The sequence below is a fragment of the Ipomoea nil genome, unplaced genomic scaffold, assembly GCF_001879475.1.
Source record: "Ipomoea nil cultivar Tokyo-kokei standard unplaced genomic scaffold, Asagao_1.1 scaffold3087, whole genome shotgun sequence".
In the NCBI taxonomy this organism is placed as follows: Eukaryota; Viridiplantae; Streptophyta; class Magnoliopsida; order Solanales; family Convolvulaceae; genus Ipomoea; species Ipomoea nil.
The window spans coordinates 2,276,023-2,301,645 of record NW_017619515.1 but is presented as its reverse complement, the minus strand read 5'-3'; the positions used below and the strand labels follow the sequence as shown (position 1 = coordinate 2,301,645).

The following is a 25,623-nucleotide window of genomic DNA, read 5'->3' as shown; positions in this document are numbered from 1 at the left end:
CCTTGGCCCGCGCTGAGGTCGTCCCCAACTGGGGTCCACGTAGTAGACCTCAGCTGAGGTTTACGCCGGGGACCCAGTTGGGGTCTCCCAGGCCCTTCGCATCACGCCGCGACCCCCGAGTCATTTCTCCTAATATATCCATCATGAGTCCACCACTCTCTGAGTTTCGAGTCCTCGTCAACGAAAGAGAGTAGCTATAGCCGAAGGTCGACCCCGACCAAGGCCGGCGCTGAGGTCGTCCCCAACTGGGGTCCACGTAGTAGACCTCAGCCGAGGTCTACGCGGGGGACCCAGTTGGGGTCTCCCAGGCCCTTCGCATCACGCCGCGACCCCCGGGTTAGTTTGTCCCGAGTCCGTTCTCCTAATATATCCATCATGTACTATGATCAAACGTGGATGTCCTAATAAAAAGGAACTAAAAATAGATTACCACCTATAAATCTAAGACTAAAAATAGAATTAATTATATATATGATAACCAACGTACCTTACTATCTTATTGTGTGAACATGAGAACTTGTGCACACTTATAGTTTAGGTACATAATTTATGTGTTAACAATTGGTTATTTACCGTCAATTTAGTTATAGACACATAATATATTAATAAAAGACACATAATATATTAATTGCAACTACATAATTTTAAATATCATTTAGATCATGCTCCAAAATGTAATGTAAATGTTTGTCTATAATATTATTTGCTACTTATAGTGTTTGGACTGGCTCTGGCTCCAGCAATCCCATACTCAGTTTTTTTTTTTTTTTTTTAAATAAATATATATACATACATTCACACTCAAATATAAGTCTTCAACCCTCCAAACCCTATTCTGTGTTCTCATATATATCGCCGTCATCGCCACTACGAGGTTACCGACTTGCCGCCGTTGATGTTGCTGCAGATCGATTACTGTACTGTATATCGACGATTCAAGGCACATCCTTCCCCTATTGCAAGAAGCGTTGAATTCTTCCATCTTTCAAACTCAATCTCGACCTGAAAATGGAAAATTGCAAGTTGTCGACGGATCAGGTGGTTGATATCTTATCGAGATTACCGGTAAAGTCTCTTATGCGATTTAAGTGTGTTTGTAAATTTTTCTATGATTTGATAACAAGCGATCACCACTTCATGGACACACACTATGAGATTAGCAAAACAAAAACAGATTGTGTTCTTTTAGAGGCTGGTTGGGCTGTTAGAGAATATTATTTGCTTTACAAAGAATCTTCTGAGTATAATGAGATTGGATGCATATACTTAGACATCCCAACAACCCCAAGAGCAATGTGGGTTAAGTGTTGTAAAGGTATGTTATGCTTGATTTCGACCAGGAATGATATTACTGAACTTGATCATGGTGATTACCTTATTTATGATATTTGGATATGTAACCCATCCATTAGGAAAGTTAAAGCCTTACCCTCTGTTACTGTCCCTTACAGACCACCTTATAATGCATTTGTTCTTAATGAATTTGGGTTTGGGATTTCTAATGACATGACTTGGAAGGTTGTCATGCTGGTACAATTTTGTTCTGTTGATGATTTTAGAACTACTCACGAAATGACGCTAGTTTATAGCCAAGTTGGTGGTGATTCGTGGAGTTTGAGACAGATTAATCCCGTTACATGGTGTCGCGATATTGAAGGTCAGATCAATGATTTTTATTTAAAAGGGAGGTACTATTGGTGGGCTGATAGGTACGCTCGATTCTTGATTTGGTTTGACATGAATGATGAGGTGTTTGGGACGATTGAATTGCCATTGGATGTTAGTATCGATTCAATCTCAATAATGAATGAGACTATTGCTTTACTTGGATATTCAAGTGTGGAGGATTCTAGTTGCATTGAGATTTGGTTAATGATTGAAAATGACAATAATACTTATTGGCACAAACAAGCAAGCATAGATTGTGCTGTAAACCTAGATAATATTGAATCTTTGACACCAATAGGAATTTGGAATGTGGATGGTGAATTGCTTGTATCTCTAGACAAGACAGTTGAGTGGGATTCAGATGATTCGGATTCTCAGCATCCTGAAAGAGTTGTACCATACTTCATATCTCTTGATTTGGTAACTCAAGAAAGGAAGATGTTCCCGGTAAGTAAGCAAAGGAAGAGTATTACCATGGCTTCAAATCCAACTGCTGGGGATTTTCAAGTTTACAACGAAAGGAATATTGATATAACAGAAGAATGGGAACCCAATATTTTTATTGGTGACACATATGCTCGAGTTTACGATGAAAGTCTACATTTTCTGTAAGAATGAAATAATTATACATTGTTTACTTATGGAGAGATGGATCACAATCTAGATGCTCATAGACAAAGAATTGTTGACTTGATTAATGCAGCTAATGGAAGCGCTGGTGCATTTGATGTCACAACAAAGGGAAATTCTTCATTCTGTAAGCATTCAACCCAATAGCATTCTTTAAATTGAAGCTTATGACTATGTTGTGAACTTTGTAGATTTGAGCACAAAGTTAAAGAATGTTTGAAATGCCATTCTTTCTAAATTATAATCTGTTTATAATTATAGGCAATTGAGAGATGTGAATACTGGAGATTATCAGACACGAAATGTAAGCCTCCAGGAGTTGTTGGCTGGTGGCAATGAAACAAACTCGTATTATATTGTTAGACATCCAATTTTGTAAATGAATACGGGCGTCTATAAAATGCAGGCTAAGTTCTTATACTATTGTCCCGGAATCAAGCCATAAAAATTTTCTGTAGTTTTCTGGCTTCGTATATATTAGTCTTCTTCATACTTGATGTATAGATACAAAACATATATTGTGTTGCCTTTTGAATGGTAGCAATAGAGAAAGCTTCCATGGTCCATAGTATTCAGTATTCCAGTTATTACAATTGTAAGATTGGAAACAATAATGTATTAGCAGCAGCAGATATATCTATATATTCAAAACGCAAGTTTGTTACCAGTCGTTTTCGTCCAGCAGGATGCTTGTATAATACACCCTACATAACTAAGAAAAAAAATGATTTAAATCTGCTATCGTCTTATGTATGTTTCTTCTTCTTCTTCTTCTGTTGTGCATGGGACGAAACTATGAACATCTTTTTTAGGATAAAGAGCAGACTTCCAAAAAGATCTTAGGCTTTGTATATACTCCACTCCACTCCACATGCTTTGATGATGAAGGCAAATTATGTTGTGGAACCAAGTCCACCTTGCAAGGTGGATATGGTTTCAAAACGGCGTCGTTTTGGTGAAAATGACGTTGTGTCAATTTTTTTTAAAAAAATTGTTTTCTTTCGCTGTTAAGTGCGTTTATCTATGTTCATAATTACTGAATTCTATGTACATAATTATAGAACTTTATGTTCATAATTTTTGAACTCTATTTTTATAATTCTTGAACTCTATATTTACAACTACTGAACTTTATATTCACAATTTTGTATGTAGCTGAATTCTTTTGATAATTGTTATATATATATAACTGATTGGTGGAGAGAAAACGGTGCCACTAACGACATCGTTTCTCCCAAATTGCAGAACGGTATCATATTGGACCCGTGTCCACCATGTAAGGTGGACACGAGTTCATAGCATAACAATTGGATGATGAAACCGACAACCATTAGCACAGCATTATATATATTTTTTTAAACAACGTACCCAAAATTTTTAAATCTTTTTAAAATTAAAATTAGTTCGACATGAATTGAGTGCCTAGCTGGTTACATCCTATACAAATTTTTACCTTTAATTATGTTGATGAATTGAAATCAGGTCCCTAGTATAATTGTGATAATGTCATAATAATATTATGATCAAATGTGGACGTTAACTAAAAATGGACTACCATCTATAAATCTAGGACTAAAAATAGAATTAACTATATATATGAGAACCAACGTACCTTATTACCTTATTGTGTGAATGTGAACAAAGAAAATTGAATAAAATATATATTAATATTCAAAATTCTGGGTACAATAGTATATATCAATTGGATGTCCTTTGATTCTTCAATTCGATGCCTTGAACACTCCATTATGGAAAGGCCTCCAGGTTTCAAGGGGCTTAATCTTCAAAGAAGGGAATGACTTGTATATACAACGTGTTCTTCATTGAAGGGCCTCCGGGTTCAAATAACTTAATCTTCAATGGAGGTTTGAATCAACAGACATGATTGGATTGGAGGAGGGACTTTTACTTTCAGGATCACATTTTCATTGTGATCTTGAATAATATATATTTCCATATGTTTACATAATTTTTCCTAAGATCTGTGATTACATAGAAATAAACACAAACTTGTTTGATATTATCTAATTAACAAATTAGATAATATCAATATTATTCATAAATATATTTAAATATTTTTTTTTATTTAAATATATTCAAATATACTAATATTAATAAATAATTAATATTTATCAAAAGTTCGGTGTCAACCGTGAACATGCGAACTTGTACACACTTTGTAGTAGGTACATTATTTATGTGCCTACAGATGATTATTTACAGTCAATTTATTTATAATACTATGTTAATTGCACTTACATAATTTAAATATCATTTAGATCATGCTTCAAAATTTAAGGTAAATCTTTGTCTATAATATTATTTGCTGACTTATAGTGTTTGGACGGGCTCCAGCAGGCCATCCCATAGTAAATTTAATATATATATATATATATATATATATATATATATATATATATATATATATATACTAGTTTTTCTACGCGCTTTGCGCGAATAAGATAAATGCCCAATACTTATTTTTAATTAAGTATTTCAAAGTATATCAATGCAATATTATATAGAAGATGTTCATGCATAAGTAAATAAATGTTGAATTTGTTTATTTAAATCGGTAATTTAAAGTATATAAATGCAAGATAATACATGAGAGATTGATTATATATAACTGTCACAAAAATAAATGTTTGCAACTTTGTAATAACGTTAATCTAAGTACTAAGTCTAAAAGCGATAGTCTAACTAAATACTCTTTTTTGTTTAAATTTTTAATTTTCTTTTGGGTAGCATTGTTATTGTTTTCATCTTCAGTACATTTTTTTATTTTTTATTTTTTTTTGTTATTGCCTATTGGTAGTGCGTCATGTGCAATTGGGTTATTTGTGGCATCATAGAGGGATTCATCATGCAATGAGATTATGCTATGGAACCGTGTCCACATTGCAAGGTGGACATGGTTCTAAAACTGTTCATAATTATGAATATATAGTTCAAAAATTATGAACATATAGTTCTATAATTATGAACATAGAGTTGTGAACATATAGTTCTGTAATTATGAATATAGAGATTCAATAATTGTGAATATGAAGTTAAAAAATTATGAATATATACCTTTATAATTATGAACATATAATTCAGTAATTATGAACATAGAGTTCTGTAATTGTGAATATAGAGTTCAATAATTGTTCTCAATAATCAAAGAAGATTAATTAAACAAAAAAAAAAAAAAAAAAAAAACTAAACTTAAATTTTTTTTAATGAAAAAAATCAAATGATTTTCAAAGTTCCTGATTTATAATCATTGAATGCTATGTATTTATTCGGGCTAATTATTTGACCAAAATTTATGTTAAATTTTATATTATATTTTTAATACATTTTAACATATTCATAGTATATGTTTAACAGTTATGATAACTCTAATTGGAATGGGGTTCGAACTTAAGACCTTTCTTATAGAAATTAATAAGTAAGTTAAGAATAATAAATAGTTAACGAAATATTCCGTTAATAAAGTTTATACTAACGGAATTTAAAGTTATTTAAGGGGAAAAAATAATATAATAAAGGGTAAATAAGGAAAATCATTAAAAATACTAAAATCAAAATAGTATGAACCATTCATTTTAAGAAACAATTAGTACCGACATTTTTTTTATTCCAGTTAAGGGCCTAACATTATTCGCTCTTATTTTCATTTTAAGATTTAAGATAAGAAACAATTAGTACCGACATTTTTTTTATTCCAGTTAAGGGCCTAACATTATTCGCTCTTATTAAAATTGTAGATTGTAGATATATTTACACTCTCAAATACAAGTCTTCAACCCTCCAAACCCTATATTCTACCCTATTCTGTGTTCTCATATATATCGCCGTCATCGTCACTACGAGGTTGCCGTCTCGCCGCCGTTACGTTGATGTTGCTGCAGATCGATTACTGTACTGTATATTGACGATTCAAGGCACATCCTTCCCCTATTGCAAGAATCGTTGAATTGTTCGATCTTTGAATCTCAATCTCGATCTGAAAATGGAAAATTGCAGACTGTCAACGGATTTGGTGGTTGATATCTTATCCAGATTACGGGTAAAGTCTCTTATGCGATTTAAATGTGTTTGTAAATTTTTCTATAATTTGATAACGAATGACCTCCGCTTTATGGACACACACTATGAATTTCACAAAGCAAAAACTGATTGTGTTCTTTTAGAGACTGGTTTGGCTGTTAGAGAAAATTATTTGCTTTACAAAGAATCTTCTGAGTATAATGAGATTGGATGCATATACTTAGACATCCCAACAACCCCAAGAGCAATGTGGGTTAAGTGTTGTAAAGGTATGTTATGCTTGATTTCGACCAGGAATGATATTGCTAAACTTGATAATGTTGATTACCTTATTTATGATATTTGGATATGTAACCCATCCATTAGGAAAGTTAAAGCCTTACCCTCTGTTACCGTCCCTTACAGACTACCTTATAATGCATATGTTCATAACGAATTTGGGTTTGGGATTTCTAACGACATGACTTGGAAGGTTGTGATGCTGTTAGAAATTTGTTCTTTTGATGTTAGTACAAATGATCAACAAATCACACTAGTTTATAGCCAAGTTGGTGGTGATTCTTGGAGTTTGAGACAGATTAATGCTGTTACATCTTGTCGTGATATTGGGGGTCAGTTCAATGATTTTTATTTATCTGGTCTCGATATGGGTCTGAACAATGATTTTTATTTAAAAGGGAGGTACTATTGGCTGGCTAATAGGTTCCATGATGAACCTTACACTCAATGCTTGATTTGGTTTGACATGAATGATGAGGTGTTTGGGACGATTGAATTGCCCATGGATGTTACTATCCATTCAATCTCAATAATGAATGAGACTATTGCTTTACTTGGATATTCAAGTGTGGGGGTTGCAATCACAATAATAACTGAGACTATTGCTTTACGTGGATATTCAAGTGCGGAGGATTCTAGATGCATTGAGATTTGGTTAATGATTGAAGATGACAACAATACTTATTGGCATAAACAAGCAAGCATAGATTGTGTTGTAGATAATAATGAATCTTGGAGACCAATAGGAATTTGGAATGTGAATGGTGAATTGCTTGTATCTTTAGACAAGAAAGTTGGGTGGGATTCAGATAATTCGGATCTGCAGTTCATATCTCTTGATTTGGTAACTCAACAAAGGAATATGTTCTCCGTAAGTAAACAAAGGAGTATTACTATGGCTTCAAATCCAACCGTTGGAGACGAAAGGAATATTGATATAATAGACGAATACGATTTAATTTTTAGTGGTGAGGTATATGCTCGTGTTTACGATGAAAGCCTACATTTTCTGTAAGAATGATACATTGTTTACTTAATTCTCTTTTTATTTGCACGTACAACCTTGTGCATGGAGCTATGTGATAGTGGAGTAAGATATATGATACTTTTTCTATGCATTATAAACTATGATTTCTAATTTCATCAAGGTTGGTGTGATTTATTATTATTGTTGTTATTATTAGTATTATTAGTATTTTAAATTATGAATTCCCTTCCCTTGAAGTGTGTTTTTTTTTTTTTAATATAATGTTTATTCACATCTTTTTAAAGGTGTTGTGGATGTTAGGTGTTTCTTGATCAATTATATATATCTCAGTTGAATTGTGTGTATAATACACTTTTGGCTCAGCAGAATGCATGCATGATTATATTATTTTTAATTATGAATTCAATATTGAACTTTTGCAATCTTAGAGATCATATATTTATTAGCATCTTTTCTAAAATGTTTCATAGATGACATAAATACTCCATTTAAACAGCAACACATATATAATTTAGACTAGACTCCATAATGCAGTTGGTGGATTTGAGTCCAAGCGCATGGCGGATCCCGGTCCACTGTGGTGGTATACAATAGTACAGAAACATATAAATATACTGATAATACAAAAAATTTAAAAATAAAAATTTGTGTATATTTAAACCAATCTGAAATAAAATTGAAACAATTCCACTTGAACTTAATATATCAAGATTGTAACTTGGAGGTTGTGGTTCAGTCTTTGGTTTTGAGAATAGAACAACCTTAAATCTCCAGGCCAGTTGAAGTGTTGCCTACAATTCAGCAAGGGCACTGTGCAGTGTTGTGGTAGAAATGCTGGGTATACCAAAAAAAATATTTAGCAAGATTGTTGACCTAAAATTCACCCCTAACCTTAAACTTTATCCAATCCTTTTAGATTTTAATTAGCTTGCTAATTAAATTGTGAGCATATAGCCATCAGCTTAGGCTTTCAGTGGAGATGTCAATTTGGTATCAGAGCCAGACCAAAGTTTGCATAAAAGAGATGGACAAAAAAATATTATAGAGAGGTTAAGCACATTTACAAGGAGCAAAGTAAAGATATAGCCAGTATGATGAGACTCTCACGTGATTAAATTGTGAACATTACCAAATGTTTGGTTAGGAGGAAATTATGACCTACTAACCCATTGAGTCAACGTGATTTACATCCTCCCACATACTCTGTCGGGTCGGAGTGTGAGGGGGCCCTTAGGATTGGGGATTCAGCTTTTGGGATAAGGAGGAAATTATGAAAGAAATGAATTGTAATTTGATAAGAAAAAAAATTAATTTAGAATAAAGTAGAAATTCAAATTAAATCCTATATTATATTAAAAAAAATTAATACATTTTTGAAAAATAAATTGCTAATATTTTTCCTTCTCAACAATTTTGTGCATTACAAGAATAAAAACACTGCCGTTTAGGTTATAAAAAAAAACACTCTCGTTTAATTATGCTAAGGAAAACTTACGGTATATATGGTAGGGGTCTTTTCATATCCCAAGAGGCCAAGAGTGACTAATTATATTAAATTAGAGTAGATTAGTTATGGCGTGCTTAATTTCAATATTTGAATGGCGTGTTAATTTCAAAATCTGAACAGGTAGGGAACAATAAATGCAAAACGTTGGAACTTTCTTGATTGACTGTGTACTTTCAGACTCAACATAGAATGATGAAATTATCTGGCGATATTTTTTTGACTGTGTAATATAATAACTGGTTGGAAGGAGCTTATTATGGCGATTTTAAATATTGGGAATAACAATTATATTGAGTTAGTTACTTCTTTCATTTTAATTCATCGCTTTAATTTGCCTCTATATTTAATGCGTCAAAATATTATTTGAATCATCAATTTATTAGAAGTTCATCCCTAACTGCTTTGATTTGTTCAGATGATGAACACAAAGAACTGGAAGCGTTTGTATATTCTATTGATATTCAATGATAATCAGATGAAATACACGTACTCTATTTTACTCTTATTAAATTATACTATATATACTAATAAGAGACCAAGAGCGTTAAGCCTATAATGTGTAGAAAAAATGGCGGTCAAATTTTTTAATCAAATGAATGGCTCCGATTGATCAGATTTTAATTTTTCCTTAAGATTTCCTAATTTATCCTTAATGAATATGATTTTTCGTTAACTTTTCTGTTAAATATTATCTTTTCCTTTAATTTCTGTTAGTTCACCGTTAACTTACTCATTGATTTCAATAAGAAAGGTTTTATGTTCGAACCTCATCCCAATCAAAGTTGACATAATTAGTACTCTATTTTACTCTTATTAATTATACTAGTTCTTTTACGCGCTTTGCGCGAATGGAATAATGCCAATGATTATTTTTAAATAAGTATTTCAAAGTATATCAATGCAATATTATATCGGAGATGTTCATACATAGGTAAATAAATGTTGAATTTGTTTATTTAAATCGGTAATTTAAAGTATATAAATGCAAGATAATATATGAGAGATTGATTATATTGTCACTAAAATAAATGTTGCAACTTTGTAATAACGCTAGTCTAAATACTTAGTCTAAAAATGATAATCTAAATAAATACTACTTTTGGTTTAAATTTTTCTAATTCTTTTTAATTCTCTTTTGGGTAGCATTGTCATTGTCTTCATCTTCGGTACACATCCTCTTTTTTTATTGGTAGTGTGTCATGTGCAATGAGATTATGGTGTATGAAGCTTTAGATTTGCCTTGTTGTGTATATGATGGAATCTTAGTTGTACTATTGACTCTTTATCTTACAAATTAAACACCTATTGATATTTGGTAGTTGTAGTTTTTCCCTACATGTTTCATGCGTTGTGAAATGTGTGTCGTAGGTTGTCATGTGAAAGTATTGAACAAAATATTAAAATTTATTATATTTGTATAAAATACTTGGTAAATAAATATATATAACATATTTTGTATTATAACTTTGATGCTTTCAAAAAAGTATTATAACTTTGATATTATAGACATCTAATAGTATTTTAAATAAAGGCATTATAGACATCTAATTCTAAATTAATTAAATGCATATGTATTATTTTTTGTTGTAGCAACTAATTTATAATCTAGTATACTAATAAGAGTCCAAGAAACTTAGGCCTATAATGGGTAGAAAAAATGGCGGTCAGATTTTTTTAATAAAATGAATGGCTCAGATTGATCAAATTTTAATTTTTTCATCAGATTTCCTAATTTATCCTTAATGAATATGATTATCCGTTAGCTTTTCCGTTAAATATTATCTTTTCCGTTAATTTCTGTTAGTTCACCGTTAACTTACTCATTGATTTCAATAATAAATGTCTTAGGTTCGAATCTCATCCCAATCAAAGTTTGCATAATTAGTACTTTTTTTTGAAAAAATAATCTGTCAACTGTATTAATTGATGAAAGCTGAAATAGCGTCATGAGGGATAGTATCCCAATACATAGAATGTTCCTGAGTAAAAGCTAACGAAGCTAAAGTATGAGCATGTAAAATAATCTGCCTAGGCACATAGCTTAACGAAATTAAATTAAATAAAGACATCATCGTTCTGCACTGGTCAATTATCAACCCAACATACGAGTGAATAGGTGTAGTTCGGTGTTGTATGGTAGTACGCAGGACCAAACAATCTGTGAGAAAATAGACCGAGTAGATATTCCTTTCAACTAACCAGGATAGTGCTTCTTTAAATGCCATCGCCTCCGCCATTAATGGTGAAAAACAGGAGGGTGATCTACCATTCTTTGCTGCCACAAACGATCCTCCGGGCTCTAATAACACAATTCCATACGTAGCCTCTCCGGTTTCTTGGCGAAACCCCGCATCTATATAACATCGCATGTGGTTGCCGGGCAACATCGGTTCGGGCTGTGGCTGTACTTGTTCTCGCGTGGACCGGATGTGCACCGCGCCATACGCCTTGAGCATTGCTTCCGTCCCCTTTACTACCGAATTCGGCCGAGACATGGCCCCATTCCACACGGCCGCATTGCGGCATTTCCATATATTGTAGAGAACACCCACCATAAGCTGTGTTTGCTCCTCTGTTAAGATCGCCATAGCCCCAGCTAGCCATGCTGCAAACGAATCTGTAACAATGTTTGTGATAGGTAATTGTGTTATATTCCAAACTAATGCAGAATATTCACAATATACTAATGCATGCCACACATCTTCATTATCAATCATACACATAGGACATGCCGGGTCAATCTCCACCCTCTTATTAATTAAATTCATGGTAGTGGGTAAAATATCACATACTACTCTCCACAAAAAAGTCTTCCACTTTGGTGGTATTTTCAATTTCCACATCTTAACCCATTTATCAAAGTCACCTGGGTTATTCTCATAATCACCAACAATACGCCTGTAAGCATTCTTTACTGAATAAATTCCTTTTGGGTCACCTATCCAGTACCATGTGTCATCATAATCTGGCTAACAGGAATCATAGTTATTCTGCTCACATCCTCAGGGATAAATAAATCAGATAAAATATGTGGATCCCATGTTTTTGTTTGTGGGTCTATCAAACCTGCTACTCGTGCCTCTCTTAACTCTTCAGGTATAATTGTTTGTACCAAGGGGCTTGGATTATCCTGGAGCCACGGGTGTCCCCAAATCAGAGTTGTCCCACCATTTCCAATCTTGTGTCTTATCCCAGCTACCACTATTGGATGTGCTGCCATTATACTTCTCCAACAAAAACTTGGGCAATTTCCAATAGTGGCATCAACAAAGCTAGTAGTGGGGTAATACCTGGCTTTGTATATTTTTGCCACCAGGGACTGTGGATTTGTCAGAAAACGCCATGCCTGCTTACCCAGCATAGCCAGGTTGAAGGCTCTCAATTCCTTGAAACCCAAACCACCAAACTTCTTGGGGATACATAATTTATCCCATGCTTTCCAATGTATCCCCCTATCTCTGCCACTTCCCCACCAATATCTATTCATGGCTCTCTCAATAGATTGGCAAACAGTTTCAGGCAACAAAAAAACACTCATAGAAAAAGTTGGCATAGATTGAGCCACACTTTTCAACAAAACTTCCTTACCAGCCTGAGATAATAACTTTGTGCTCCATGATCCAATCCTCTGTCTGATCTTTTCCTCCACATAGGAAAAAACTGTCCTTTTATTTCTGCCCACAAACGATGGTAGACCCAGATATTTCCCAAAATTATCAGCCTGCATTACCTCAAGGCAACTCGCCACCTGCGTTCTGGCCATGTGCTGGGTATTTCGACTAAAACATATATTTGACTTGTTATAATTCACCACCTGCCCAGATAACTTCTCATACCTTTCCAAACATTGTTTAACAACAGTAGCCTCATGAATATTCGCTTTAAAGAAAAGCAAACTGTCATCCGCAAAGAATAAATGGGACACCGGAGGAGCACCCCTGGCCACTCTACATCCATGTATAGATCCTGCTATTTGTTCCTTCTGCAACAACATCGAAAGTGCCTCAGCACAAATAATAAATAAATAAGGGGATAGAGGATCTCCTTGTCTGAGTACGCGAGTCGGTTTGACCCGTCCCCCTACCTCCCCATTCACCATCACAGTATAGCTCACTGTTGTCACACACAACATTATTAGTTCAACCCATTTATCACTAAACCACAGGACCATCAAACATATTTTCCAAAAAATTCCATTCCATTCTATCATATGCTTTCGACATGTCCAACTTCAGTGCACTCCAACCTACTACCCCACACTGCTTCCTGTTTAAATAGTGACCCACCTCAGCAGCCACCAAGATATTATCTGTAATTAACCTGTCAGGAATAAATGCACTTTGGGATTCCGAGATGATATCCCCCATCAAAACTTTCATTCTGTTTGCCGACATCTTTGCCATTATTCTATATATGACATTGCTTAACGCAATCGGTCTCAAGTCCGCAACAGTCTTCGGAACCTCTTTTTTTTGGAATCAATACTATGTTAGTATCATTCAGCCTTTCTGGAAATACCCGAGAATTTAAAGCATGCAATATAAAACCAGACACATCTTCCCCCACAATAGACCAAAAATGTTCATAGAAATCCGGGTTCATTCCATCCGGTCTTGGAGCTTTATCCGGGAACATAGAAAAGAGTGATGTTTTTACCTCCTCTACCGTAAACGACTGATTCAACATATCATTATTCTCATTCGACACACGAGGGGCAAAATCATTAAAAAGGGGATCATCACAACTCAAATTATGAGAAGCAAATATGCTCTTAAAATAGTCCAGAATCACCGTATGCATATCTGTATCCTCCACCCAATCCCCACCATCATTTTTAATACTAGCAATGAAATTCTTCTTTCTACGGGCAGAAGCATACCTGTGATAATACTTGGTGTTGGCATCTGCACCCCGGAGCCAGTGTTGTTTCGCACGCTGCCTCCAAAATACATCATCCTGGGCCTCCAATCGCTTGAGCTGGCTTTCATTCTGTTGGAATTCGGCCAATGCTACTGGATTCGCTATGTCACAGAACCTCTCTTGCTGTTTCCGCAGCTGCCCTATTCGCTGGCCAAATCTATGGAATTGGTCCCCTCCCCATCGCATTAACTCCTTACCACAGAACTGTTGACAGTGCAATAAGCCCTCCGGCCTCCCCTCCTGCCAGGCTGTCTCCACCACCTCCTTGCACCCCTCATCCAATAACCATGCATTTTCAAACCTGAATCTCCTCGGTCCTCTTACTCTACGCATACTGAGAGCATTTATATTAAGGAATAGGGCCGAGTGATCTGATTCTCTAGTCTGCAGATTCTCCACCCAAGCATTCTCATTCATACCTCCCCATTCATCCGTAATAAGCACCTTATCAAGCCTCTCCTGTATCCAATTCACCGTGCCTTTACTCTTATCCCATGTGAACTGGCGGCCCCGCATTGGCATCTGCACCAACCCGCATACATCAATAGTTTCCCCAAATCCTCGCAAGAGACTATTCGGGTATGGATTTGCCCCCTCTTTTCATGCTGATAGAGAAGATTATTAAAATCTCCTATCACCACCCAGGGCATAATTAGTACTTTATTTTACACAATTAAATAATAATTTAGTAGCTACAACAAAAATTAATACATATGCATTTCTTTAATTTAGAATTATGTGTATACAATGTTTTTATTCAAAAAAATAAAAATTATTCATTATCAATAAAAAAATAAGAGAAATAATTTCATTAGTTATATTGTATTTATTTTCTCCAATATAAAAATTCTTTACATTCTAATTTATCAATTGATTATATTCACTACATTGTCCCTACAATGTCTTTATTAAAAAATATTATTCATTATAAATAAATTAATTAAGAGAAATAATTTTATTAGTCTCCAATGTAAAAATTTTTTATATTCAAATTCATCAATTGATTATATTCACTACATTGTCTATTTTTTTGTGCACTTTTTTTTTAATTACATATCAAAGTTATAATACAAAATAATGTTATATATTTATTTACCAAGTATTTTATTAATACCATAAAAAAATTAAAAATATATATAATTAATTAAGTCAATCATATTAACTACTTGAGGGATTTGTTGACAAAGAGAGTATTCAAATCGCACAACAAATTGAAGTGAGAACTACCTCGCAATATCCTTGTTTGACAATCAGCAGTTAGCGGTTAGCGTTATCGGATTATATTAGAGAATTTGACCAGCGAATTATATCAACGGTTTATAAAAAGATATTTGAAAAAATTAGCTATTTAGATTAACATGTAAAATGACCTAAGGGTATACACTATACATATATTTAATAATAATAATAATAATAATAATAATAATAATAATAATAATAATAATAATAATAGTTTTAAAAAAATTAAAAAAATATATAATTAAGTCAATCATATTAACTAATTGGGGGATTTATTGACAAAAAGAGTATTCAAATCACACAACAAATTGAAGTAGAAAATTATCACGCAATGTCCTTATTTTGCAATCAGCAATTAGCTCTTCAATATTAGTATATATTTTATATTTTATGCCCTAATTTTTATTTGCTCTCCCTTATTATATCCCGTATTTGGTTTCAACCATACTTATACAATTATTTTATTGACAATTATAATCAATCTTAACTATATTATCTTGCATTTGTAAACTTAGAATTGCCTATTTAAATACGCAAATTTAACATTCAATTATCTATGCATGAACAATTCCAGTATAATTTGCCTTGATATACTTTAAAGTACTTATTTAAAAAAAATATTGGGCATTAACTCAATCGCGCAATGCGCGTAAAAAAAACTAGTAATTTAATAAGAGTAATAAAGTGACATACATATTTTTCATCAACAATAATGAAATCATTGATTTTTTTTTAATTTACATTCGTTATTGAGACAATTTGTTTTGAGAGTTTGTCAATGACAATTGTTACAAATCCTGTCAATAGAGGATGATAATAAATAATTCAAAATATATAGTTACAATAAATATTGTTATAATGATATAGTAAAAATTAACTTACAAATTTCTTTAGAAGTTTTCGTGTATTGATAAATTCTGATCTGTAAACTTGTTCAATTGGAGCCAGTGGGATATCAACATTGTCAATTCTTAAAAAAAATGGTTCTACCGTTTTAGAGTTCATGTCACTGCTGGAAATTATGGAATTTCCGACCACCTGAAAATGATCTTAAATCAAGTCGAAAGCCTTGTTCCGACCACTTTTGGTATTCGGAAAAACCTTTATTGCTATTTCCGACCACTTTTTGCTTTGGATTTGATTTAAGATCACTTTCAGGTGGTCGGAAATTCAATAATTTCCAGTAGTGTGTAATTGTATTTATGACCAACAACTTTGTAGTTAGGTCGTGCATGTCCCACAATGATATAAGGAGAATTTTGTCCGATAAAAAAAATAATAGTATAATATTTATAAGTAATATACAATTGTACCATTATAAAAATACATACAAAAAATATTAATATCATAACGATCTAAATCATACCAATAATGCAAAAGTATAATTGAAATATTAAATTTTGTTCGGATCTAAATAGTCAAAAGAAGATTAATTAAATGGAAACAAAATTTAACCTAAATTTGTCTTCTTTTTTTTTTTTTTTTTTTTTTTTTAAATGCATTAAAATCAAATGATTTTTAAATTTCTTGATTTATAATCTTTGATGCTTAACTTTGAATGTTATGTATTTAGTTGGACTAATTATTTGACCAAAGTTTATGTTAAATTTTAGAGAAAATTACACTTTTGGTCCTATGACTATAGTGAGGGTGGTAATTTCAGTTCGTGACTTTTAAAACTAACAAATTTAGTCCTTTAAGCATGCTTTTTTTCACACATTTAGTCCTTCCGGCCAATTTGCCGGTAGATTTTGGCCGGAAAAATACATTCATTTGTTTATTAATTTTTTTGGGGGGTAAAATGGTCACTTCTGTTGGGGGATAAACGGTGGCTTATTTTTCCCACCTTAATTATCATCACCGTCACGATGAGGCCGCCGGCAACCACCTGCAAATAAAAAAAAAAAAAAAAAAAAACCTTAATTACATCGACAAAATTGAAGCGGCGCTGATACTTAGCTTGCAATATATGTACATGCATAAATTCCCAGAAATAAACAAATGCATTAGAATTCTTTAAATTACCCGGCAAAAACACTCTCTTTCCACTATTCACTCCCCGAGAAGAGCTTCCATAGATCTGTAATACACCCCCACACTACCTACATTTCTTTAGTGAAGAAAAATATATATTTCGACACAGATTTGTGTCTGGGGAGGGATTAATTTAAAGATTTAGCCATTAAAGATCATTTCTTTGTCGTATATTTTGTTTAGTTCACAGTGTTAGCTTTTAGTCTCAAGATTTGGGTAGTGTGGGGAAGATATATGGCTATGGAGAAGCTTAGGATGGGACTCTGGAAAGCTGATTTGCATTGCGGCTTTGGTGGGTGTTTGGCGCCGCTGGACAGTGGCGGCGGCGGCGGCTTTGAATTTGGTTGGCCAAAATCTCAGACAGAAGTGACCATTTTACCCCCAAAAAATTAATAAACAAATGAATGTTTTTTTCCGGTCAAAATTTACCGGCAAATTGCCCGGATGGACTAAATGTGTGAAAAAAAGTATGCTTAAAGGACTAAATTTGTTAGTTTTAAAAGTCACGAACTGAAATTACCACCCTCACTATAGTCATAGGACCAAAAGTGTAATTTTCTCTAAATTTTATATTATATATATTTTTAATACATTTTAGCATATTCGTAGTATATGTTTAACAATGAGTTAATACTCAAAATTGTCCTCGACTATAACGGTTTTTCTCAATTTCGTCCTAAATGACTTTGGTGACCTAATATTGTCCCAGACTTTTGTGTTTCGCTCAATTTAGTCCCAAACTTTTGTGTTTTTGCTCAATTTAGTCTCCCATTTGTTATTCCGTCCATTTGTTGTTAAATAAATAGACAATTCAGTAATTTTAATATTGGCATCTCTTTACTCATAGACATGTGAAGTGCGAAATCAATTTTTTTTACGAATTACTCCCAAAATCACTCTTAAACCTGCGAATATAAAATTTGATTCGTAGGTCTGGGAGTAATTCTGGGTGTAATTCGTGCAAGAAGGAAAGATTTCTCACTTCGCATGTTGAAAGTAAAGAGAGGTCAATATTGATATTATTGAATTGTCCCTTTATTTAACACCAATTTGACGGAATAACAAACGGAGGACTAAATTGAGCGAAACACAAAAGTCTGGGACAATATTAGGTCACCAAAGTCATTTAGGACGAAATTGAGAAAAACCACTATAGTCGAGGACAATTTTGGGTATTAACTCGTTTAACAATTATGCCAACTCTAATTGGGATGAAGTTCGAACCTAAGACCTTTCTTATAAAAATTAATGAGTAAGTTAAAAATAATAAATAGTTAACGGAATATTCCGTTACTAAAGTTTATACTAACGGAATTTAGGTTATTTAAGTAAAGAAAATAATATAATAGAGGGTAATTTAAATAAGGAAAATTATTAAAAAATACTAAAATCAAAATAATATGAACCATTCATTTTAAGAAACAATACTACATACCGACATTTTTTTGTTATAGTTAAGGGCCTAGCATTATTGACTCTTATTAGAATTGTAGATGTAGATTTTGTTCTAGTTAAGAGCCTAGCATTATTGACTCTTATTAGAATTGTAGATGTAGATGTAGATAGATATAAATAATAATTAGCAGCTACAACAAAAAATAATACATATGCATTTCTTTAATTTAGAATTATGTGTCTACAATGTCTTTATTAAAAAAAAATTATTCATTATCAATAAATTAAATAAGAGAAATAATTTCATTAGTTATATTGTATTTATTATCTTCAATATAAAATTCTTTACATTCAAATTCATCAATGGATTATATTCGCTACATTGTCCCTACAATATCTTTATTAAAAAAAAAAATATTCATTATCAATATATTAGTTAAGAGAAATAATTTTATTAGTTATATTGTCTTTATATTTTTCCAATGTACAAATTCATCAATTGATTATATTCACTACATTGTCTATTATCTTTTTTTGTGCACTATTTTTTAATTAAATATCAAAGTTATAATACAAAATAGTGTTATATATTTATTTACCAAGAATTTTATTAATACGATGAAAAAATTTAAAAAATATAATAATAATAATAATAATAATAATAATAATAATAATAATAATAATATTTTTTAAATAAAGAAATAAACAAATATAATTAAACCAATCATATTAACTACTTTGGGAATTTATTGACAAAAAAGAGTATTCAAATCACACAATAAATTGAAGTGGAAACTATCTCACAATATCCTTGTTTGGCAATCAGCGGTTAGCTTTTCAATATTAGCATATATTTAATATTTTATGCCCTAATTTTTATTTGCTCTCCCCTATGTCCCGTATTTGGTTTCAACCATACCTATAGAATTATTTCATTGACAATTATAATCAATCTTGACTATATTATCTTGCATTTGTAAATTTAGAATTGCCTATTTAAATACGCAAATTTAACATTCAATTATCTATGCATGAACAATTCCAATATAATCTTGCCTTGATATACTTTAAACTACTTATTTTTTAAAAAAAACATTGGGCATTATCCCAATAGCGCAATACTCGTAAAAAAACTAGTAATAATAATAAGTGGTATAGTAGTGGTGGTATGGTCGTGGTGGTGGTGGTGGTATAGTGGTGGTGTAGTGGTATAGTGATAATGGTGGTAGCGGTGTTATTTGTTATATTATAATAATAATAATAATAATAATAATAATAATAATAACTGGTGGTGGTGTTGTGGTGGCAGTGGTGTTGTGGTGGCGGTGGCGGTGGTGGTGTAGTGGTAGTGGTGTTATTTGTTATATAATAATAATAATAATAATAATAATAATAATAATAATAATAATAATAATAACTGGCCAGGTGGTGGTATGACGATGATGGTAGTGGTGGTGGTGGTTTGGTGGCGGTGGTATGGTGGTGATGACGGTGGTATGATGGTGGTGCTGATGGTGGTGATGATAGTGTGGTCTTGTACTGGTGGTGGTGATGGTGGTGGTAGTGGTAGTGGTACGGTGTTGACGGTGGTGGTGGTGGTGGTGATTGCGGTGGTATGGTGGTGGTGGTGGACTGGTGGTGGTTGCGGGGTGGCCGCGGCGGTGGTGATGGTAGTGAGGTGGTGGTGGTATGGTGTTGATGGTGGTACTAGTGGTGGTGTAATGTTGGTGTAAAAGTTGGAAAATGTCTTCCCCCAAAAAGGGGAAGTCATTTTCCTCCAAAACAATCATATTTTCCAAAGTCAACGGAAAATGATTTCCGTTGACTTGATTTTTCAGGCACATCCAAACACTGGCAGAAATCATTATCCAGGTTTTCAAACACACCCTAATAGTATAGTTCTAATACACCCCTTCAAATTCAAGATTGGAGAGACACAACATTTAACTTGTCCCGAAGAAACTCAAAACACGGGGCAGGTAGCGGCTTCGTAAAGATATCATCAAGTTGATCTTTAGTAGAAATGAAATTGACTTGAAGCTCGCCCGATGCCACTTTGTCAACCACAAAGTGATAATCAACCTCTACATGCTTAGTCTGTGCATGAAAAACGGAATAGGCACAAAGATAAGTGGCCCCCAAATTGTCACAACATAGTCATCCTATAATTGTGCTTCAACTACTATACTAATATAATTACCAATTTTTTTTTAGTAATTTTTTAATTTAAAATACTTTGTATTGAACTTTTAATGACGTTTTTTTTTCTTTTAACTAATAATCCATCTTAAATATCAATTTTTTTTTTTAAATTGCAAATATCTATATTCATAACTTTTTCATATCAAATCAACATAACTATTACATAACAAAAATATAAATGAATAAAGCTCGATATATGAAAATAATCTAAATATTTCAAATTCGCAGGTCGTGAATCGCACATATATCATACAGATTGTTTGGTAAGAAGGAATATAATTATTGGAAATGAGAAGAAAATATGTGATATAAAAACTAAAATGTCCTTTTGTGTAGTAATAATAATAACAATCAAGAACAATTTAATCATTTTCATATTTTTCCCTTTCCAAACTACCATTGAATTGTAATTCCAATGGGGTCATTGAATTTCAATTTCTTAAATGTATGAAATTGCAATTCCCTTCAATCAAAATACCTCATGACCAAAAAAATATTTATACTTTAAAGTTAAACTAAATAATAAAAATAATATCAGGATTATATGGTTATGGTCTAATGGTACCCGGGTTGGACTTCCATTTGGAAGGTTGTGTGTTCGAGCCTTAGTGGATGCATTATTGGTTCTTTGTGTTTCAGTATGTTGAGAAAGCCAGTAACATTCAAAAATAATTGTTATTTAAAATTTTAATGAAATAATAGTTAAACTTTAATAATCAAATAACTGTTATTTATTTATTTGATTATTTTTGTATTATTAGTCATTAGATATAGTACTAGTAGTATTTTTTAAAAAATAGTTCTATATGTACTCTCAATTCATGCTCTCATTTGTACTTCTTATAGTTTGGCATGCTTTAATTGCTCAATTTGATAGGGGCCACGATGTTTATTCATTTTTTTGTTTCATCCTCCAATCAAATTTAGACACAAGTGAGAGTAAAAATTGAGAGTACATGAAGTATTTTTCATTTTTTACATATGTAGAAGTAGTAATCAAGATACTCACGCTTTAACTAAAGTTGAGGGAGCCAGACTTGTTCACTCTGAGTGGTATGATGTACCCCTGATTTTCTGAGTTCGTTAATATAATGTTTGAGTTGGTTTATTTACCTTTAAAAAAAAGAAATTGTTATTTGTTGTGGGAGATTACGCCTGTTGGCCATTTAGCTCCTAATCGGTAAAAATACAGTTGCAAGCAGCACAAAATAAGAAAAGTAGAGACAAGGTAAATGAGAGAGTTTTATTAATCATGCATTCAAAACATCAACTTTACAAGAAGGTATAAGCACATATATATAATGTACAATTGTAACGGAAACCATAAGTGTAGTCATAAACCTCCTACCGTTACAAGTGTTATAAACACTATAATAATGTTCACTTAATATTATTTACAACACTCTCCCTTGGACATTATTTGACCACTACCTTGCCTCGTTAATATTAAATTTTAATGAAATATTTGTTATTTAAACTTTAATAAGATAATAGTTAAATTAAACATATTTATATATTTTTATTTTTATTTTTATACGGGTTGGAACCGGAACTATTCTTACGATTCCGATTTAGTTTGGTTCTTATTACAGTACATGGTTCGGTTTGAATTAAATGATTCAAACCGAACCGTGGTCATCCTAGACAGTAGTTGACTAGTGGTCGCCATCCGTTGGAGATGGCGAGTTGGTCGCTTTCTTGATAGACGATAATTGGTGACTATTCGGTTGTCGCCGGTTGTCGGAGGTGATAAAATTGATGCCGGAACACTAATGACCTGTAATAGCTGGTCATTTATCAATTTTTGAACTTTTTGATGGGATGTTTAAGATGTTTATGTGAGTGCAAATAATTATTTACCTTCAGTTTATTTATGAACACATAATATGTTAATTACAACTACATAATTTAAATATCATTTAGATTAGACTCCACAGTGTAAGGTAAATTTTGGTCTATAATATGATTTACTGACTTATAGGGCAAATTATTCTGTGTACCCATGTCTACCTTGCAAGGTAGACCAGTGTCTAAAAATTAATAATTTACGTATTGAATGTTCATAATTTTATATGTTATATGTTCACAATTTACATACTGAATATTCACAATTTGAATTACAAACATTTAATATATAAATTATGAATATTCAGTATGTATATTGTGCATGTATTTTGACTCGGGTCCATCGCAAGGCAATATGTCATAACTATGAGACTTATAGTGTTTGGACTGTCTCTAGCAGGCCATCCCATACTCAGTTGAGAATAGTTATGCTGTGCATACAGATGCAAAAACGATGAACTATAATTCCATAACGCGCGTCTCCTCTTTAAAAAAACAATTTAGGTTCGATTCCTAGCAACAACATTATGTTGTTCATTCATTATGGAATTATAGTTCATCGATTATGGAACTATAGTTCATCGATTCTGGAATTATAGTTCATCGATTCTGAAATTTTAGTTCATAGATTCTGGAATTTTAGTTCATTCATTCTGAAATTTTTAGTTCATAGATTAGATTATGAAATTATAGTTCATCGATTATGGAATTATAGTTCATCGATTATGGAATTATAGTTTCGAACCTGATTTTTTTTTTTTTTAAGGGGAGAAGCGCGTTTTATTAAAACGAGGTCGTTTTCGCATCTGTATGCACCATGCTTGGTGCATACGGATGCACAATATAATTTGATTGGTTTGGGCCATCTTCAATAATTATATATATATATATACAGACATACTTGCACACTCTCAAATACAAGTCTTCAACCCACCAAACCCTATATTCTGTGTTCTCATATATATCGCCGTCATCGCCACTAGGTTGCCGACTTGCCGCCGTTGATGTTGCTGCAGATCGATTACTGTACTGTATATTGACGATTCAAGGCACATCCTTCCCCTATTGCAAGAAGCGTTGAATTCTTCCATCTTTCAAACTCAATCTCGACCTGAAAATGGAAAATTGCAAGTTCTCAACGGATCTGATGGTGGATATCTTATTGAGATTACCGGTAAAATCTCTTGTGCGATTTAAGTATGTTTGTAAATTTTTCTATGATTTGATAACTAGTGATCGCCACTTCATGGACACACACTATGGAATTCACAAAGGAAAAACCGATTGTGTTCTTTTAGAGACTGGTTGGGTTGGTAGAGAATATTATCTGCTTCACAAAGAATCATCTGAGTATAATGAGATTGGATGCATATACTTAGACAACCCAATAACCCCAAGACAGTGGGTTAAGTGTTGTCAAGGTATGTTATGCTTGATTTCAACCCGGAATGATATTACTAAACTTGTTCGTGGTGATTACCTTATTTATGACATTTGGATATGTAACCCATCCATTAGGAAAGTTAAAGCCTTACCCTCTGTTACTATCCCTTACCAACCACCTTATGATTCCATTGTTCTTAATGAATTTGGGTTTGGGATTTCTAATGACATGACTTGGAAGGTTGTCATGCTAGTACAATTTTGTTCTAAAGATGATATTGGTAGAACTACTAACGAAATCACACTAGTTTATAGTCAAGTTCATGGCGATTCTTGGAGTTTGAGACAGATTGATCCGGTTATACATTGTCGTGATATCGAGGGTGAGAGCAATGATTTTTATTTAAAAGGGAGGTATTATTGGCGTACTGAAAGGTACCATGATGAACCTTGCAATCTATACTTGATTTGGTTTGACATGAATGATGAGGTGTTTGGGAGGATTGAGTTGCGGTCGGATATTATTATCCCTTCAATCTCAATAATGAATGACACTATTGCTTTAATCTCAAGTGTGGGGGATTCTAGTAGCTTTGACATTTGGTTAATGATGGGAGATGACAACAATACTTATTGGCATAAACAAGCAAGCATAGATTGTGTTGTAGATATTAATGAATCTTGGATTCCAATGGGAATTTGGAATTTGGATGGTGAATTGCTTGTATATCTATTCAAGAGAGTTGAGGATGATTGGGATTGGGATTCGGATTCAGAGTATGTTGAAAGAGGTGTACCACCATACTTCATATCTGTGAATTTGGTAACTCAAGAAAGGAAGATGTTCTCCGTAAGTAAAGAAAGGAAAAGTATTACTATGGCTTCACATCCAACCGCCGGAGATTTTCAAGTTTACAACGAAAGGAATATTGATATAACAGAAGAATGGGAACGCAATAATTTTCGTGGTGAGGCACTATATGCTCGAGTCTACGAAGAAAGACTACATTTTCTGTAAGAATGTTTACTTAATTGCCTCTTTATGTTTACTTAAGAATGATGCTTTTTCTATATATGCATTATAAGAATGATATTCTGGAAATGTGCTTTGTAATTTCATCTGATTTATTATTATTATTATTATTATTATTATTATTATTATTATTATTATTATGAATTTCCTTCCTTCAAGTGTGCTTCTGCAATCTTGGAGATCATATTTAAACAGCAACACATTTAGGCTAGACTCCCGAACGTAATATATCAAGATTCTTGACCTAAAATTCATGTATCACATGAATTGAACCCACACCTATCCCTAAAGTTTACCCAATTATTTTAGATTTTAATTAGCCTCAACTATAATTTTTTTAGAGAGCTTTTTTACCCTTTTTTATGGAAGGGAATCAATTTTAAGAAAAATGTGAGTGTTACACTACCATTTTTTTTTTTTTTTTTTTTAATTTGTTGAGTATCGTGACTGAAATTTTGTGAC

The 25,623-nt window shown here is 32.7% G+C and overlaps 2 protein-coding genes across 5 annotated transcripts; both read left to right on the top strand.

The window, feature by feature from the left end:
* Positions 1 to 788: 788 nt before the first annotated feature.
* Positions 789 to 7,762, top strand: LOC109166292 (putative F-box protein At3g52320). Of its 3 annotated transcripts, XM_019315237.1 has the most exons (3): positions 789 to 2,276; positions 2,372 to 2,425; positions 2,560 to 2,763. In XM_019315237.1, exons 1-2 carry the CDS (start codon positions 1,009 to 1,011, stop codon positions 2,373 to 2,375), a joined length of 1,272 nt encoding a protein of 423 aa, XP_019170782.1. In that variant the 5' UTR covers positions 789 to 1,008; the 3' UTR covers positions 2,376 to 2,425; positions 2,560 to 2,763. The 3 variants fall into 3 exon arrangements, with proteins under 3 accessions (XP_019170782.1, XP_019170784.1, XP_019170783.1); XM_019315239.1 differs by lacking the exons at positions 2,372 to 2,425; positions 2,560 to 2,763 and adding an exon at positions 7,640 to 7,762 and having other exon boundaries at positions 789 to 2,297; XM_019315238.1 differs by lacking the exons at positions 2,372 to 2,425; positions 2,560 to 2,763 and adding an exon at positions 7,674 to 7,762 and having other exon boundaries at positions 789 to 2,308.
* On the top strand, positions 6,077 to 25,286 carry LOC109166291 (F-box protein At3g08750-like). Of its 2 annotated transcripts, none has more exons than XM_019315235.1 (2): positions 6,077 to 7,093; positions 24,619 to 25,286. In XM_019315235.1, exons 1-2 carry the CDS (start codon positions 6,299 to 6,301, stop codon positions 25,144 to 25,146), a joined length of 1,323 nt encoding a protein of 440 aa, XP_019170780.1. In that variant the 5' UTR covers positions 6,077 to 6,298; the 3' UTR covers positions 25,147 to 25,286. The 2 variants fall into 2 exon arrangements, with proteins under 2 accessions (XP_019170780.1, XP_019170781.1); XM_019315236.1 differs by lacking the exon at positions 24,619 to 25,286 and adding an exon at positions 7,247 to 7,758 and having other exon boundaries at positions 6,077 to 7,189.
* Positions 25,287 to 25,623: the final 337 nt, after the last annotated feature.

Bases quoted from the DNA above. Each gene is read 5' to 3' on its own strand.
- LOC109166291 (XM_019315235.1), top strand. From the start codon at position 6,299: ATGGAAAATTGCAGACTGTCAACGGATTTGGTGGTTGATATCTTATCC. The intron at 7,094-24,618 runs GTGTTTGGGACG...ATGAATGATGAG, and splicing joins GGTTTGACATGAATGATGAG to GTGTTTGGGAGGATTGAGTT.
- LOC109166292 (XM_019315239.1), top strand. From the start codon at position 1,009: ATGGAAAATTGCAAGTTGTCGACGGATCAGGTGGTTGATATCTTATCG.